Source organism: Leucopleurus acutus (assembly GCF_964270905.1).
Source record: "Leucopleurus acutus genome assembly, chromosome: 5".
NCBI lineage: Eukaryota > Metazoa > Chordata > Mammalia > Artiodactyla > Delphinidae > Leucopleurus > Leucopleurus acutus.
In genome coordinates this window covers 113,725,933-113,742,787 of record NC_139147.1, presented here as the reverse complement: position 1 = coordinate 113,742,787, position 16,855 = coordinate 113,725,933, and the positions used below count along the sequence as shown (strand labels likewise).

The 16,855-nt window shown below is 45.7% G+C and overlaps 1 protein-coding gene across 2 annotated transcripts in view; it reads left to right on the top strand.

The window, feature by feature from the left end:
- Positions 1 to 16,855, top strand: part of MED12L (mediator complex subunit 12L) — a 326,301-nt gene that overhangs the window by 14,467 nt on the left and 294,979 nt on the right. For both annotated transcript variants that reach the window (XM_082839059.1, XM_082839058.1), the window contains exon 2: positions 15,044 to 15,148. In XM_082839059.1, coding sequence (XP_082695185.1) covers positions 15,044 to 15,148 — 105 coding nt within the window. The remainder of the gene's footprint in view (positions 1 to 15,043; positions 15,149 to 16,855) is intronic.

The window sequence follows — 16,855 nt, the reverse complement described above, 5'->3', positions numbered from 1 at the left end:
GTTTTATGTCAGCCTCACAAACACCTCTCAGGTGGGTACTCTTACCTCCTTTTTACAGACGGAGAAACTGAGGCACAGGAGAGCGGTCACAGGGGTCACTTCACTTGCCCAAGGTCCTTTAGCTGCATAGTGATGGAGTTGGAATTGGACTCCTGAGCCCGTGCTGTAACCATTCTGCTCTCTGTATAGTGCGGCTAAAAATGCTGCGTGAGTTCAGGAAAGAGAGGGTTGGACTACGTGGAGGTCTCCCTGGAGGATGTAGGTGTGAGGGGCAGGACCCGAGTGAGCGGGGCCAGGCTGTACCCTTTCTTTCCTAAGAAAGAGCTGAAGGTAGGATGAGCGAGGCATGGAGGGGAAAAGGCAGTGTCTCTGCAGATGGGGCTTGGAGTCCTGGAGTCCTGGCGGGTTGCGGTCGCGGGGCGCTGGTGACGAGTTCACGAGGTCCCGCTGTCAGATTTCTCTCACTAGCTCATGCCTAATAAATCCGGATGGGGAGAGAGTGGAGTCGGGGAGGCTGCGAGGGAGGCAGCTGTAGTAACCAAAGCATGAAGTAAAAAGAGCCCGACAGATCTGGGCTTTAAATAGGACTGGAGAAGAGGAACTGGCGGTCGGTGACACATTGGTCAAAGGAAATGAAGGCGAGGGGAGTGCGGAAAATGCTTCGAGTTCCTGGACACCGTTCACCTGGGGTGGTAGTAGGTCCTGTTGCTTGAGCATCTCAGAGTGACACCTTTTTGTGCTCAGTCTTTAGAGATATGGCAGGTATCTAGAATTACCTGATGATGGCTAGATTGGAATGAATATTCGGACTCCCCTCCCCTCCCACCCCTCCCCACTCACCTCACTCACCCTGCGGCACGAAACGTTTAGTTGAAGGTCTGATGACTCAAAGGGCTTTCGGTTTATTGTCCCATGCTTTAAACCTCGCCTTCAATACCTGTTATTCAGCCCTCCACGGGCGGCTTTGGTGGCGGTGAACCGCCAGACTGCTTGGAAGGTTGGCTAAGCTCCACGGAAGAGGTGGGAATGAGCAAAAGCCTCCCGAAAATAAAAAGGGTGGAGGCTGAGAGGTGTTAACAGAGGTTGACTTTAGGACTACATTTTCGGAGGTGGACTCATGGACATTTGCTTTCTTGGTTCAAAACTGTAGGTTTAGCCTCTCTGTTTCCGGGCAAACAAATGAACAACGTCACCAGCAGCAGCAGCAAAAAAAAGACATTCCCAATCTCTGTTCTCCCTCCCAGGCAGGAAGAAGGGTGTTCTGCAGTTTTACTAGATTTTTCCGGCGCCCGTTCCATCCCTATCACCCAAGAAGTTTTCCTCTTTGTGAATTTGCAGTTCATTTGGTGGAAATCGCACAACACGCCTTCCTACAGGCACGTGGCATGAGGGATGCAGTTAGGCGTAGGGTAGAAGTGAACAGGAGGACCCAGGTAAGGGGCACAGTGAGTCAGTCCACCGGACAGTTAACTTCAGAGGACAGAAACCATGGCTTGAGTTTGTTTTTCCTGCCCTCAGATCACCTAGCCCAGTGGGAGGCAGATTCAGCACTAAGTGAAAAATATGATTTACAGGAAGAGCTTACATTAAGATGTGACTGCAATGCATGAGTTGTGTGGGACGGTGACTTACCTGAGCAATGGGGGATCCAAAGAGAAAATTGTCTCCTGAGGCTGCCTTAAATACAGTTCTGGGCAGAATCAACTCTGGACACCTTAAGTCCCCTTTTCTGCTTTATGCGTCTGCAAATCTAAAAGTTCAAGTAGTTTTCTCTGGCAGTTTTCCTACAATTTTCCTGAGAGCCACATCCAGGTGTTTGATATCAGAGGGTGACATGCATTTGAAGGTGATTTGAATATGAATTGATAGGCTACAATTATTTAGATACGAGTGGAATAAATGCTAAGTGTATTTGGAGGTAATTTGAATCAAAGTCTCTCCCACTTTCAGTGGAGGGGGAGGGCCTGCCTGTCTCATGGTTAAGGATGAGGGAGGTTCTCCTGGGGAGTCGGGCCCCAGAGTCTCGTGTGTTCAGCACATCCTACTCGGTGGACATTCCCATTCGCTTTTTGGAGAGTGGCTGAATCCCCGGACGTGTGGGGCGTGGTGTGGGGCTGGATGTGCTGCCTGGTGAAAAATCACAGTTATAATGACCGTGATGAGCATTTTTTTTTTTGGCCGCGGCGGGTGGCTTGTGGGATCTCAGTGCCCCGACCAGGGATTGAACACGGGCCCTTGGCAGTGAAAGTGCAGAGTCCTGACCACTGGACCACAAGGGAACTCCCATGAGCCCGTTTTTAAAGCGCTGAGTGCCTCACATGCGATTTCCTCTTATTCTTTACAACGGAAGGTAGGTGGATCTCCATTTCACAGGAGAGGAGGGAGCCAGGATTCTAGTTGAGGTTGATTGGAATCATACTGATCTCCTCCAAGATCTCCACTTCTTGGAGAGCACATTGGGCCTCTTGGAGGCTTGATTCTCACGTGGCCGCTTAACCATTTCACTGCCCCGCCCCCCCACCTTCAGCCTCAGTTTCTCAGCCTGTAAACGGGCGCCCATCCTGCCAGAGCCATTTGGCTTTTAGGAAGACGGGCGTGAATATGCTGCGTAAAGGCCAGAGAGTAGAGTAGTATTACTATAACCATGATTTCCTTTTCTTCTCTTTTGCCTGCTGCTCGGTACAGGTGTGCAAGACAGGACTTGCTGTTTTGTGTTGAGCTCATATCCTTTGGGGTTCGTCTGAGTCCCCACCGTTAGTGATTGATGGCCTGCAGGTGTGGTTTGGATGGGGGTGAATATTAATAGCCGTGTAGACAAGGGTGGATGTGTAAAGACCTGAGTTTCAGATGTGGCCTCGATGCAAATGTGGCCCTGATGTTAGAGATGTTGGTGGGGGTAGGGGAAATGCTAGGTGGCCTTTTAGGGGAGTCCTGCCTCCCCTGAGTCAGTCTGGCCCCTTCCCTTGGCTCTCTCTTCAGGAGGCTGGTGGCAGTGCCTTTTCTTACAAGCATTTTGGCTGTGTTGGGGAAACAGCCCACTACCCCGCCTTTTTTTTTTCTAAAGTTCTCAAACAGCTGTTAAGTGACCTGTCAATTAGAAGAGATCCAAGCAGAAATCAGTGCCCGTTGTTGTGATGCAGGGCGCCGGGGTGTGCCCTTCTACAGAGCCAAGCGCTGCTGCTTTTCTCAGCCGTAGACTCTGCGTTGTAGACCCTTGCTGCTGCCAAATGGCCTGGATCCTGGTTTTAGAGGGTAGTCTTGCTTTGAGGGATAGGGCAGAGCTTCCCCTCTTCCTCTCCTACATGGATTTTTTTACTTTCCTAGGGCTGCCTAAACAAAATACCATAAACTGGGTGGCTTAAAGCAATGGAACTTCTCCCACAGCTCCGGAGGCAGGGCCGCACCTCTAGAGGAGGATCCTTCCTTTCCTCGTCCAGCTTCTGGGAGCCCCAGGCTTTCCTTCGTTTGTGGCAGCATAATTCCAACCTCTGCCTCCGTCTTCCTTCTGTGTCTTTTCTTTGATAAGGACACCAGCCGTGTGCTGTTGGATTATAGGACCCACCCGATTTCAGCATGGTCTTAACTTGATGATTGCTGGACAGACCCTATTTCCAAATAAGGTCGCAGGTATAGGGGTTGGGACTTTGACCTGTCTTTTCGGGGTACACAATTCAGTGCCTGCAGGGCTTGTCTCTAGACCCTCCTCCGCATGTCCCTGGTTGGTCTGGTACTGGACCTTACCTTCTGGGCACTCTAGACTTCTAAATGTCTGTAAGAAACATGTTGTTTTGCCAGCTACCTCAAAGTTAACATTTATTTATTTATTATTTTTGCGGTACGCGGGCCTCTCACTGTTGTGGCCTCTCCCGTTGCGGAGCACAGGCTCCGGACGCGCAGGCTCAGCGGCCATGGCTCAAGGGCGCAGCCGCTCCGCGGCATGTGGGATCTTCCCGGACCGGAGCATGAACCCGTGTCCCCTGCATCGGCAGGCAGACTCTCAACCACTGCGCCACCAGGGAAGCCCTCAAAGTTAACATTTAAAACTGAACTTGTGATCTGTTCCTCTTCCCTCCAAAAATTCCCCTAACACTGCTATACGCTGTTTTAAGAGCTCTTGCCATCCCAGAAATCCGGGGACATCCTTGATAACCTCACTCTTTGTCATTCCATCCAACATGTTACCAAAAGCCCTGTTGAGTAGCCCCGTAAATATCCCTCCATGCTTCCCCTTCTTTCTGCCTCTGTCTTGGTCCTAGCTACCGTCTTCTCACGTCTCAACTCTTAAGAGAGCCTCTAACCCGTCCCAATCCCCTTGCCCCCAGGCCTCCTGTTTGGTCTGACCGGCTCCAATCAGTTGTCTCCACTGTGGACCTATTCAGTTTGGATGATGTCACCCCACTGCATAAAACCCTTTACTCTTTTCTTTAAAAAATTTAATTATAGTTGATTTCCAATGTTGTGTTAATTTCTGCTGTACGGCAAAGTGATTCACTTATACATATCTATCTATACATTCTTTTTCATATTCCTTTCCATTATGGTTTATCAAAGGATATTCAATACAGTTCTCTGTGCTAGACAGTAGCACCTTGTTTTTTATCCAGTCTACATATAATAATTTGCATCTGCTAATCCTAACCTCCCAATCCATCCCTTCCCCGGCCTTCCTCCCGCTTAGCAACTGTTCTCTGTGTCTGTGGGTCTGTTTTGTAGATAAGTTCATTTGGGTCATATTTTAAATTCCACATATAAGTGATGTCCTATGGTATTTGTCTTTCTCTTTCTGACTTACTTCACTTAGTATGATAATCTCTAGGTTCATCCATGTTGCTGCAAATGGCATTATTTCATTCTTTTGTATGGCTGAGTAATATTCCGTTGTATATATGTACAACATCTTTATTCATCTGTCATTGGACATTTAAGTTGCTTCTGTCTTGGCTATTGTGAATAGTGGTGCTATGAACGTAGGGGTGCATGTATCTTTTTTAAAAATTAATTTATCTTTTAGTTTTTATTTTATATTGGAGCATAGTTGATTAACAATGTTGTGTTAGTTGCATGTATCTTTTTGAATTATAGTTTTGTCTGGGTATATGCCCAGGAGTGGGATTGCTGGATCATACGGCAACTCCATTTTTAGTTTTTTAAGGAACCTCCATAGTGTTCTCCATAGTGGCTGCACCAATTTACATTCCCACCAACAGTGTAGGAGGGTTCCCTTTTCTCCATACCCTCCACACTCTACATTTGTCATTTGTAGACATTTTAATGATGGCCATCCTGCCTGGTGTGAGGTGGTACCTCATTGTAGTTTTGATTTGCATTTCTCTAGTAATTAGTGATGACGAGCATCTTTTCATGTGCCTATTGGCCATCTGTATGTCTTCTTTGGAGAAATGTCTATTTAGGTCTTCTGCCCTTTTTTTGATTGGGTTGTTTGTTTTTTTGTTATTGAGTTGTATGAGCTGTTTGTATATTTTGGAAATTAAGCCCTTGTCTGTCTCATGGTTTGCAAATATTTTCTTCCATTCTATAGGCTCTCTTTTTGTTTTGTTTATGGTTTCCTTTGCTGTGCAAAAGCTTGTAAGTTTGATTAGGTCCCATTTGTTTATTTTTGTTCTTATTTCTATTGTCTTGGGAGACTGACCTAAGAAAACACTGGTACGATTTATGTCAAAGAATGTTTTGCCTATGCTCTCTTCTAGGAGTTTTGTGGTGTCATGTCTTATGTTTAAGCATTTAAGCCATTTTGAGTTTATTTTTGTGTATGGTGTGAGGGTGTGTTCTAACTTCATTGATTTTTACATGTGGCTGTTAAACTTTCCCAGCACCACTTGCTGAAGAGACTGTCTTTTTCCCATTGTATATTCTTGCCTCCTTTGTCGAAGATTAACTGACCATAGGTGTGTGGGTAAAACCCTTTACTCTTGTAAAGATAGAAGTCCTTTACTTGGTCCACAAGACCCTGTGTATTCTATCCCCACCCACTGCCCAGTCTCACCTCACACCTGCGTCCCTTTGCTCCTGCCATGACAACATTCTTTCTTTCATTTTCCCAGACCTACAGACCTTACACACGCTCTTCCTGTCTCTTGTTGGGCACACAGTGCTCGTGATTGTTGTTACGTCTTCCCGATGAGTTGACCCTTTCATTCATTATGGTGTGCCCCTCTTTATCTTTGATAATGCTCTTTCTCTTGAAGTTGACTTTGTCCAGTATTAATATAGCCACTCCAGCCCTCTTAAGTTCATCATTTGTATGGTATATATCTCTTTCCATCAGTTTTCTGTCACCTTATCTGTCTTAATATATTTAAAGTACAGCATGCAGCTGGGTTTTGCTTCCTTATCCATTCTAGCAATCCCTGTCTTTTAGTTGGAATCTTAACCCAATTACTGATGTGGTTCGATTTATTTACCATTTTACTTCTGGATTATTAAACTATGTTAAAAATAATTGAAACTTACCTATTGACATTTTAGTTTACCTCTTTACATTTTATTTTTATTAGCGATTGCGTAAGTAGTTACAATATACACCTCTAACTTTTCGTGGTCTTCGTAGAGTTAGTATTATATCACTTCACGCAAAATGTCAACCTTGCTATCCTAAGGATCCTCCTCTTAACTTAGTTTACTCCTATTTCAGACTCAGAGTTTGGCTCAAAGACCACTTCTTCAGGGAGTTTTTTCTGAGTTCTCAGATTAGGCTAAGCCCCTATCATGTGTGCTCTGAGCAGGTAGTACTTCTCCTTGGGGCATTTATCACACTTGCAGTTTGCTCACTATGGAATCCCCAGGACTTAGCACACGTGATGTATACTTCGTTATTTGTTGATCAAATGAGGGGAAGCCCTGAGCTGGGGTTTGAAGAAGGCAAGAGATTTCATGCTGTACTCCAGGGGATGGGAATGGCATCAGGCAAGGCTTAGAGGTTGAAAAGACAGTGTATGTGGCAAGGAATATAATAGTCAAGTAGATTAAATGTAAGTTAAAAAAAAAAAAGCTCTAATTTTTTTATACCAGTAGCCACCATTTATGGAGCACTTAATATGGGGCCAGGCACTGTGCTCAACTTTGTACATTTTATCTTATGTAACCTCAGCCCTGTGAGTTATTCTTGACTTACTTCAGTTGAAGCAGCTGAGGTACAGAGAGGTCACTTACATTGTTCCCTGTGATAGGTAAGGCTCTATATTCAAACTCAGATCTCTGTGATTCTGACACTCAGAATGGAAGTGAGACTGGGAAGTGGAGCTTGGTTGTTTGAGGGGTTTAATGCCCATCCTAGGTGATTGTGGTTTTTTTTAAAAAAATAATTAATTAATTTTTATTTTTGGCTGCGTTGGGTCTTCGTTGCTGCACATGGGCTTTCTGTAGTTGCGTCTAGCGGGGGTCTATTCTAAATTGCAGTGCGCGGGCTTTTCATTGCAGTGGCGGAGCACGGGCTATAGGCGCATCGGCTCAGTAGTTGTGGCTCACGGGCTTAGTTGCTCTGCGGCATGTGGGATCTTCCCGGACCAGGGATCGAACCCGTGTCCCCTGCATTGGCGGGCGGATTCTCAACCACTGCGCCACCAGGGAAGCCCGGTGATCGTGTTTTGAGTCAAGGCTGGAGTTAGGTGCAGCGAAGGCCCACAGATGTTACTGAGGATCTGTAGAGTGTTGTGCTAGATGCTTCTGTTCCCTTTAGGTCCTGCGGGGCGGGGCTGGGGTGGGGTGGGGTGGGTGGAAAGCCTCTGAGGCTTTCGAATAGGGTAGAGCAGAAAAGAAAACCTGTTTCAGGAAGGTTCATCAGGGGCCAGTGGGCAGGCTAGGTTGAGGAAAGGTCAGGACGGAGGAGGGGAGGTGTGTGAAGAGCAGCAACGTGGGCCTGCTGTGACAGTGGCCGCAGTGTAGAGAGATGGCTGTACGTATTATTTTAGAGGAAGGACTAGATGTGAGACATGTTTTGAGAGAAGTATGGATAGAACTGGTTAATGATGAGGTCTGAGGCGAGAAAGATTTTTCCCTTATCTCTTGGGTCATTTGTATCTGCTAACCCTAAGTGTTGCCTGAAGACTATTGATTCTGGGAGTTCCCTGGCAGTCCAGCGGTTAGGACTCTGAGCTTCCACTGCAGGGGCGCAGTTTCGATCCCTGGTCAGGGAACTAAGATCCCGCATGCTGCATGGCAAGGCCAAAAAAACGAAAAAACCACTATTGAATCTATCCATGATGGGTGTTATCATAGCCTCACTTCTCAAATGGGATCTGCAGACATCCTCAGGGGTCTCAGAGAACGCTCTTCTGGGAGAGAGGTGGACAAGCTAGGGAAAACAGTTATAAAGCTGTTTTTAAAAATTTTGTTTGGGGTAAGACCTTAGCTAACACAGCCTAACTGGTGCATAGAGAGACAACTACTGCTGTGACATTGTCATGCCCGGTGGGCATTTCTGTCCAATCTGTTGACAGTCATTGAGTTAGTGTGTTAGATGCAAGTAGGTGACCGAGGAAATCGGGCATCTCTGCGTGTGTTCTTTGCGGTAGATGAGAAGTCTGGAGGAGGTTAAGTGTGTGTGCACCTTGTGTGTGTGTATTTATTATCTGCTTTTGAGGTGGTCATTGAAAATTGTGCTAAACTGACTTATTTCCCCTTTTGAGTGAAAAAGAGCTTAAGCAATTTCCAAACTGGCATCAAAATGGTTTCACTTTCCTGATGAAACATTTATTGCAATTAAAAGATTGCTTTGAAAGCGATCCAAAAAATAACATCATTCTCTGAAGTTCAAGGTAAATGCGCGAGATTTATGGATGCATTTGGAGTTCACCCAAAATATCGAAGGTCTGACTTTTGTATCGGTACAAAATACAAAAATGCAGAGTGAATGCTGGCCTTCCATATGAACATGGGCCAGTTTCTAGGCTTTTCTTTCTGTTTGTCTCTGGGTACCTGTCTCCCTAAAATTGCTTTAAGGCTTATCATTTTAGTTGAAGCCAACGACCAAGTGGCCGAGATTTCTTTTCTCTGTGTCGAGGTTACTTTTGGACCAGTTCCGTTTGAAACCTGTTGAAATCATATGCTGCCTGGCCTGGTGCACCGCTGCCCCAGGCCACCAGGCAGAATGCGTGTTCTCAGCTAGCGTCGTCTCTTGTCTGAGTAGGTATTAGGGCTCACACATGTGTATACAGTGTTTTGTCCCCACTGCTGTTAATGATAAACAAAAACATTTAAAACTCTCTGAGTTCATGGTTGGCACTTTAGTTTTCTTTATTCCCCACATTGTACAATGGGAAAATTTTCAACCTCCAACAAAGGAGTTCTTCTACTGGAAAGGATTTGGTGCTAAGATCGTGATTCGTGGTTGGTTGTGTCCCCAAGTTTTGAGGGGTTTAGTTGTCTCAGCTTTGCAAATAGGCAAAGTAGCAGCTGACGGTTCTAGTTTTTATGAGAACTGTTGACTAGGTGTAGCAAAACAAGTTTCAGTTTCTGTAAGGACCATGGTAAGGACTTTGGCGGTTATCCTCTCTTATTTAGAAAAATCTTTGCAGAGGTTCGAGGCTAGTGCAAGAGGAAGCTATTTGCGTCCCCTGGCTTGGGGATTTGAGAGGCATGCTGTTTTAAAATCTGGACTCTCTCCCTTACATATTTGCTTGATTAGATTTGGCAAAGGCCTTCAGAGCAAAGTGTCATAAAAGTTTGTAGTTGAGTTCGTATAACACATTACATCTTGCTCTGAATCTCTTAGCGCTGCCTAATGCCGTTAAGTATCCACGTCCTATCTCATTTTCCCAAATTGGGTTCATCACGCATCCTGGGGTCAGAGAGGATGTTTTTCCTTTCAAAGGGGTCTGTTTGTGCATTACCGGAGTTTGAGAAACACTGTCTAAACAACAGTAGTAAACACTCTGGAATCTGGATCTTACTCTTAACTCAGTGTTTGGATTCTTGCTGTGGACTTTCACTCTTTAGAGAAACTTTAGGAGAAAAACCGTCAGGGTGCATGTTTTGGTTGTGACGCTTTGGTTTTTACCTCCGTTTCACTTGGTTTCTCTAGGAAGTTGACCTAAAGTTCTGCGTGAGTAAACGTCAGCAGACGCGCCTTGCAGCCTTCCGTTTCAGCTCTGTGAGCTTCCTGATTTAATTGAGCGCTCTGCAGCCCCGGTGCTTTTATTCATGGGTCTATGAGAAGTTAAAGGAGTGAAAGAGAAACTTTCTGACTTGTTTTCTTCCTTGATCCTGTGTGTGTGTTGTGTGTGTGTGTTGTGTGTGTGTGTGTGTAGCTTTGTGTGTGTGCCTTTGGAGTGGAGACAGGGGTGTGGCAGAGAATTCTGACCAGGCTTTTCTTCTTGGGAGTTCCTGCTCCTGAGCTAAGGTGGAGCATCGAGTTTCTCCCTGGTGGTGAGTGCAGCCCTGATGCTGGGCATGAGAATGCCCTGGCTTTCTAGAAAGCCACCAACTCCAAATCTTTATGTCAGGGGCTCTCAGAGTGTGGTCCCTGGATGCATCACTCATCTGGGAAGTTGTTAGAAATTCGGATTCTTGGGCACCACCCCACCTATCGAATTGGAAGCTCTGGGGGAGGGGCCCCAGTGGCAGCTGTGCTTTAACAAACCCATCAGGGGATTCTGATGCATGCAAAAGTTTGAGAACCACTACTGAAGGCCAAGGTCTTTCTAATTTCTGAAGCAGATCTTTTGTGTTTCTGAGTGCTTACTGAAGCTTCAGGTTATCACTTTTCTGAACCAGAAATATGACACAGACAGCAGCAGTAGTAATTATTGCTGGCCATGTTCATATAGCGTGGTGGCTAGGAACGTGGATTCTTTGGAGTTCTTTACCACTGTGTGACCTTGGGTAAGTTAATTAACCTCTCTGCTTTTTATTTCCTCAGCCGGGCTATGGAGATAATAGTAGTAGAAACTCTTACTATCCCTGTTTCACAGTTGAGGAAACTGAGGCCCGGGAACAGTTCCAGAGCTTGCTTTGAGTCACTCTTCAGTGGAGTTGGAGGTTCAAATTCAGACAGTCTGATCGCAGAGCCTGGGCTCTTGTCCCCCTTGTGTGCATTTCCACTTAGTCATCCTTACCCTGGGGTCAGCAAGGCCTCCACCTGTAGCCACAGCTGCGAGCTGTAGGGGCCTGTCGTGGCTGGAGCTGGACGTCCCATCGTCATGGTGTTGCAGCAGGAGCAGAGCCTGTGTGAAACTCCCTGTTTCTGAAACCTGGATTCCCCTGTTCAGAGGCAGGGCTTTAAAAGGGAAAAGCAGTCCTCTCAGTAAACTTTGGTTTTCTGCAGGAGTGTGGTGACACTCTGGGAGCAGGTGTCGGCTGTCCCTACAGTTGAGGTGCTACTGCCCTTTAGTGGGCGGGGCCGGGGTGCTAGATGTCCTCAATGGCGAATTGTCCTGTGTCCCACTGGATTGTCATATGTGCCACCAAACCTTCAAAGTCGTTTTCTCTCTGTTCCAGGTGGGAATCTATTTACATGTGATCTCAAAGTATTTTTTTGGCATGATTTTAATACACAGTCGGTATACACTGAGTCTCTGAGGAATATAACGATTGCGTTTTAATATATTGGGAGAAGATTTTATTTTGTTGGTTTGAAAATTTTACTAAGAGTTTTCACCGTTACAGAAGATTCACATCATGCCGTTCTGATCATTTGAAATAGCAATACAGCACACCTACATCAGTCTGCATTTTGCACGGACTGCATTTATGGTGATTCTAGGTATAGGAACAAGCATTTACTAATTCTTGATGTCTCCTAGGGCCCCACTTCTCAAAGGTTAATGTGTCCCTGAATTACCTGGAGAATTTGTTAAGCTGATTGAGATGAGATTCTGCATTTTTAACGAGCCAGCGCTGATGGCCCATGGACCACACTTTTTGGGTAGTAGAGGTCTTGTTGTGTATGCCTGAGGGTTTCCTTTTCAAGTACCTATGTTGTTATAACTTACTTTCATTTTGAAAAAACTTTTAGAGTGAGGGCATTACATTGATTTTTTAAAAAAATGTTGGTAAGTTATTGTCTATGAATTTAATTTCAGACTTGGAAAAAGGGCATTTAAAAATATTTGCTTTTAGGATGGTGCCTTGGGCTTGAGGGGGTGACAGCCACTGCTCTGAGAGGTGAAGTGGCTCTAGTCATAAATCCACACAGAATTAGGGACCTCAACGTCATGGGGTAGTGATGCAGAATATACTTACGTTAATTGTTCGAAACAGGTTATCGTTCACTTATTTACTCTTTCAACAGATATTTATTGAATATATTTTGTGAATTGAATATTGTGTGCTCCGTGCCAGCCACTGCTCTGTGTTCTTGGCATGCTTCTGTGAACAACATAAAGACCCCTGTTCTCACAGACCTTACCTCTGGTGGGGGAGACAGACAGGATACATCATAAGTAAATTACGTGGGGTTTTAGGTGATCAGTGCTATGGATTATTGGACGATTAGGAGTGCTAGGGTGAAGGGAATGGGGTGCGCAGTTCCAGTTTCAAATAGGGTCATCAGATTTCTCATCGAGGACATGACTTAAGGTGGCCAGGGAGTTGGCCATGTGGAAACCAGGGAAGAGCGATCCAGGCAGAAGGGGTAGACCATGCAAGGCCCTGAGGCTGGAGGTCGTCCAGCTGGACACTTGAGGAGCTGCAGAGTGAGCAAGGGGAGTGTGGTCAGGGATGAGGTCGGAAAGATATAAGGGGCCAGATCACTCAGGGACTTGTAGGACCTCATAGGGCCTCTGCTCGGATTCTGAGGTACGGAGTTATCGCAGGCTTTGAGGAGTGACGTGATCTCACTCAAGTTTTCCAAAGCTCCCTGTGGCTGCTGTGTTGAATGTGGCCTTCAGAGGGCAAAGGTAGAAGCAGGGAGACCAGTTAGGAGCTGTTGCAGTGTCCAAGCATGAGGTGATGGTGGCCTTGACCTGGGGGAGGCATCGGTGGTAGTGAGAAGCGCTCAGATTCCGGATGCATTTTCATGAAAGTGAGAATACAAGTGTGGAAAGTTCTCAGCACTCAAGGCTCCCAGCAGTACCTGTGTGGATCCTAGTTTGAGGAAAATCTGATGTGGCTGACAGACTTGTTACCATGGTCCCATGTTCTTTTCCTTCTGGCGATTCTGTGTGTGTATTTGTGCGTGTGTGTGCGGGTGTGTGTGTATTTGTGCGTGTGTGTGTGTGCGTGTGTGTGTGTGTGCGCGCGTGGCATGTCTGTCCAGGCCAGTGCTTAGCAGTCAGTCACAACGGGCAGCTAGCTGAGCAGGGGTTAGTTTAGAATAGAAACTGAAGCAGCACTAAATGGAACTAACTGGTCCTGAAAGCCTCACACATTCCCTCTTGATTAACCCAGGACGTATTTTTAGTAAAAACATAAGCTATTCCTCAATTAGTGTTTCTTGTATTACTCTGATGCTAAAGCACAGATAAAAATTCCATTTTCTTGTCCCACTCCCCTCGTGACACCACGTGTCCCCCTTCTTCCTTAGACTCTGAGATGGCAGAAATTTCATTAGCATGCCTGCTTTATTTCAGTTGACTGACACTTTTTTGACTTACAATATGCATTATGTAGTTTTGCCCTAGATTTCCACATAATTTATTTGAAAATGCAGGAGCAGTTTGAGATGTCTTTTGATATATACATGCAACTCATCTTCTGTGCAGATCACAATTCCAGCTACCTTCCGTGCTGGGAGGAGACTTGGTTACCATAGAGCTAAGCTTCCCGTAGTGGGGTTTTTTGAAAGCCCACCAGAACTGTGCCCAGCCAAGGTATTAGCTAGAGCACACACAATTAAGTAAAGTTACATGGCATGACTCCAGGAGACCCCAGTTCTCGGCCAAGGTGACCTTTCAGGTGCTATATGTCGTTAAGGATTTTGGCCTAAGGCTTTCTGCCTAACCATAGCAGTGATTTGATCAGTTGATTTTTTTTTTTTTTTTCATTTTACACTTACAGCAATTACTTGTGAAGAATAAGTGTATATTCTTGTGCTGTTGCTACCATTACCCCAGGTGTCACTGAGACCACTTCTTGGCCTGAAGTGAGGGGAGCAGAAGGTGGCTTCATTTACGCACACCTTTCCCCTTTATGCTTTCAAGTCTGTATTTTGGGAACTCTGATTTAGTTCTATAACTCAATGATCTGGGCAGGGGAAGGTCTTTTTTTTTTTTTTTTTAATGCCTTGGGCTATTTTTGATGTGTTGTGACCTTGGTAAGGAAAGTTTTCCTATATCTATCCAGTAGATCTTTTTTAAGGAGGGTACGAATTGTGGCTGTGTATTTTTAGACCACATTTTCCTGTGGCATTTGTACTCTGGTGCACAGTGTCATGGAAATTTCTCTTCCTAGTCTAGGAGTGAGAAGATGGTCTTTCAGTGCCGGCTTTGTCCAGTTACTGTACTAGCTGAGCGAGCCTCACTCTTCTCACCTGTAAACAGGCATGAAGACACGCGCCTACCGTCTGCCTCAGAATTGCTAAAGGTGAAGTGAGCCGAGGTGTACGAACAGCTTGGCAAGCTCTAAACTTCCCCTCAGTTGCAGGGCTGTGGTGGTGTGTAGTTATCACAAGCCTTGCGCCTAGGAGCCCTTCATTCCTGTCTTTAACTCGCTGTGGGGTCTCGGGTAAGTTGAGTGAGCCAGTTTTCTGGAACATAGCATCGAGACGTGCACAGGGGCTGGCAAGGTACGTGCACAGCGGCAGTCAAGCTGTGGGCTCTCTAGAAACAATCCCAGTCTGCACATTCTGAGTTTACGTTTATGGGGGGAGGTTGCTTTTTTTTTTTTTTTTTTTTCCTTTTTCCAATTTTATTAGTGAAGAATTTTCACCTACAGGCAATGGTTGTTAACATTTTGCCACATTTGCTTTCTCTCTCTCTACACATATATATATTGATTTTTAAACCTCTGTTGCTTCTTTCCTTGGTGAGTGTTGAACAGTTCTCTTCTACAGAGCATAGCAATGTTCGTCATTCCTGAGGCTACAGGATGTTGGCTTCAGTTGGAGCTTTGACATCCTTCGGACTAATCAGTACCTTTCCGCCCACAGGATGAACTTACCGCTGTGAATGTAAAGCAAGGCTTCAACAATCAGCCCGCCTTTACTGGAGACGAGCATGGCTCGGCTAGAAATATTGTAATTAACCCGTCAAAGGTAATGCTCATCGCTTCCCAAAACTTCCGAAAGAGCATACGTATGTGAAACCCATGGGAGCTAATGTTGATAAATTTGTGTTATTGAAACTACAACCCATATTCAAAGTTCCCCCAGATATCCTTTATGCTGTCCTGCCGCAGGGTCCAATCAGGGATCACGCACTGCTTTTGGCTGGCGTGTCTCCTAATCCTATTTTAATCTAGTGCAGTACCGCTCTCCAGAGTCCCTCATTTTGTTGTTGTTGTGAGGTTTTTTTGTTTTTTCAGGTTAAATATTTTTGGTGCAAAGACTACAGTGCACATCAGGAGACATGCAGTGTTAGTTTGCCTGAGTATTGCTTATACTGTTTGATCACTTAAGGTGCTGTCTGCCATCTCTTTACATTGCAAAAGTAGTCATCTTTTCCTCGTGGTAATCTCCACAGTGTGATATTTTGAGACGGTATGAACATCCTATTGTCCAATAAATTTCTTTTTTGGTGGTACGCGGGCCTCTCACTGTTGTGGCCTCGTCCGTCGCGGAGCACAGGCTCCAGACGCGCGGGCTCAGCGGCCATGGCTCACGGGCCCAGCCGCTCCGCGGCATGTGGGATCTTCCCGGACCTGGGCACGAACCCGTGTCCCCTGCATCGGCAGGCGGACTCTCAACCACTGCACCACCAGGGAAGCCCTGTCCAATAAAATTTTATGCTATGATTTTAGCATCAATTGCCAATTCCTGCTGAATGATTTATTTTGCTGATGGTTGCAAAATGCTGGTTTTGTAGTTATTATTCCTCGTATGTTTATTAGTTGACATGCTTTTGTTAAGGACACCCCATTTTTCAGTATCACTTTGAACCCCTGAACTCTTAAAATCAGTTGTATGACCTTCAGTTTTCTTTTTGATGCTCACACTGTCTCACATTTGGCCAATGGGGGCACCTTTAACCTGGTTCTTGGGCCTTTTGGACAGCCCCCTCACCCCCCAACCCAGTCCTTTGGGCACTTCCTCACTTGAGGTACAATAACATAGTCCAGGGCGATCTTGTTCTTTTCCTATCCCGTCCCAGATCTGGGTGCCCAGCTTGCTCATGGCTACTTGAGTGTCACAACTTCTAGGCCCTTTCAGTGGACAGAGATGGCAAAAATATTTAGGTTTCTTCTTTTTCTTCCCTCCCTCCCTCCCTCCCTCCCTCCCTCCCATCCATCCATCTGTTCTAAGTCAGTACCACAGGGTCTTTCCCACGCTTTTCCCTTTTCCATCATTGTATCTCCTTTCTCTTAAGGTGAGAACCCTGGATCCCAGCAATATTAGCATCTTTATTCATTTACTCTATCTTATAATATACATAAAAAGTTCCAGAATAAACTATACCAGTGTCATTCCAACAACAAAATTGCTATGTAAAATTTACAATTGCTCTACCATGCTTTTTGTCTTTAGACTAACTTTCATTAAGAGTATGTAGTCAGAGGGACTTCCCTGGTGGTGCATTGGTTAAGAACCTTCCTGCTAATGCAGGGGACATGGGTTCGATCCCTGGTCTGGGATAATCCCACATGCCACGGAGCAACTAAGCCCGTGCGCCACAGCTACTGAGCTTGCGCTCTAGAACCTGCGAGCCACAACTAGTGAAGCCCATGCGCCTAAAACCCGTCCTCCACAATAAGAGAAGCCACCTCAGTGAGAAGCCGTGCACCGCAATGAACAGTAGCCCCCACT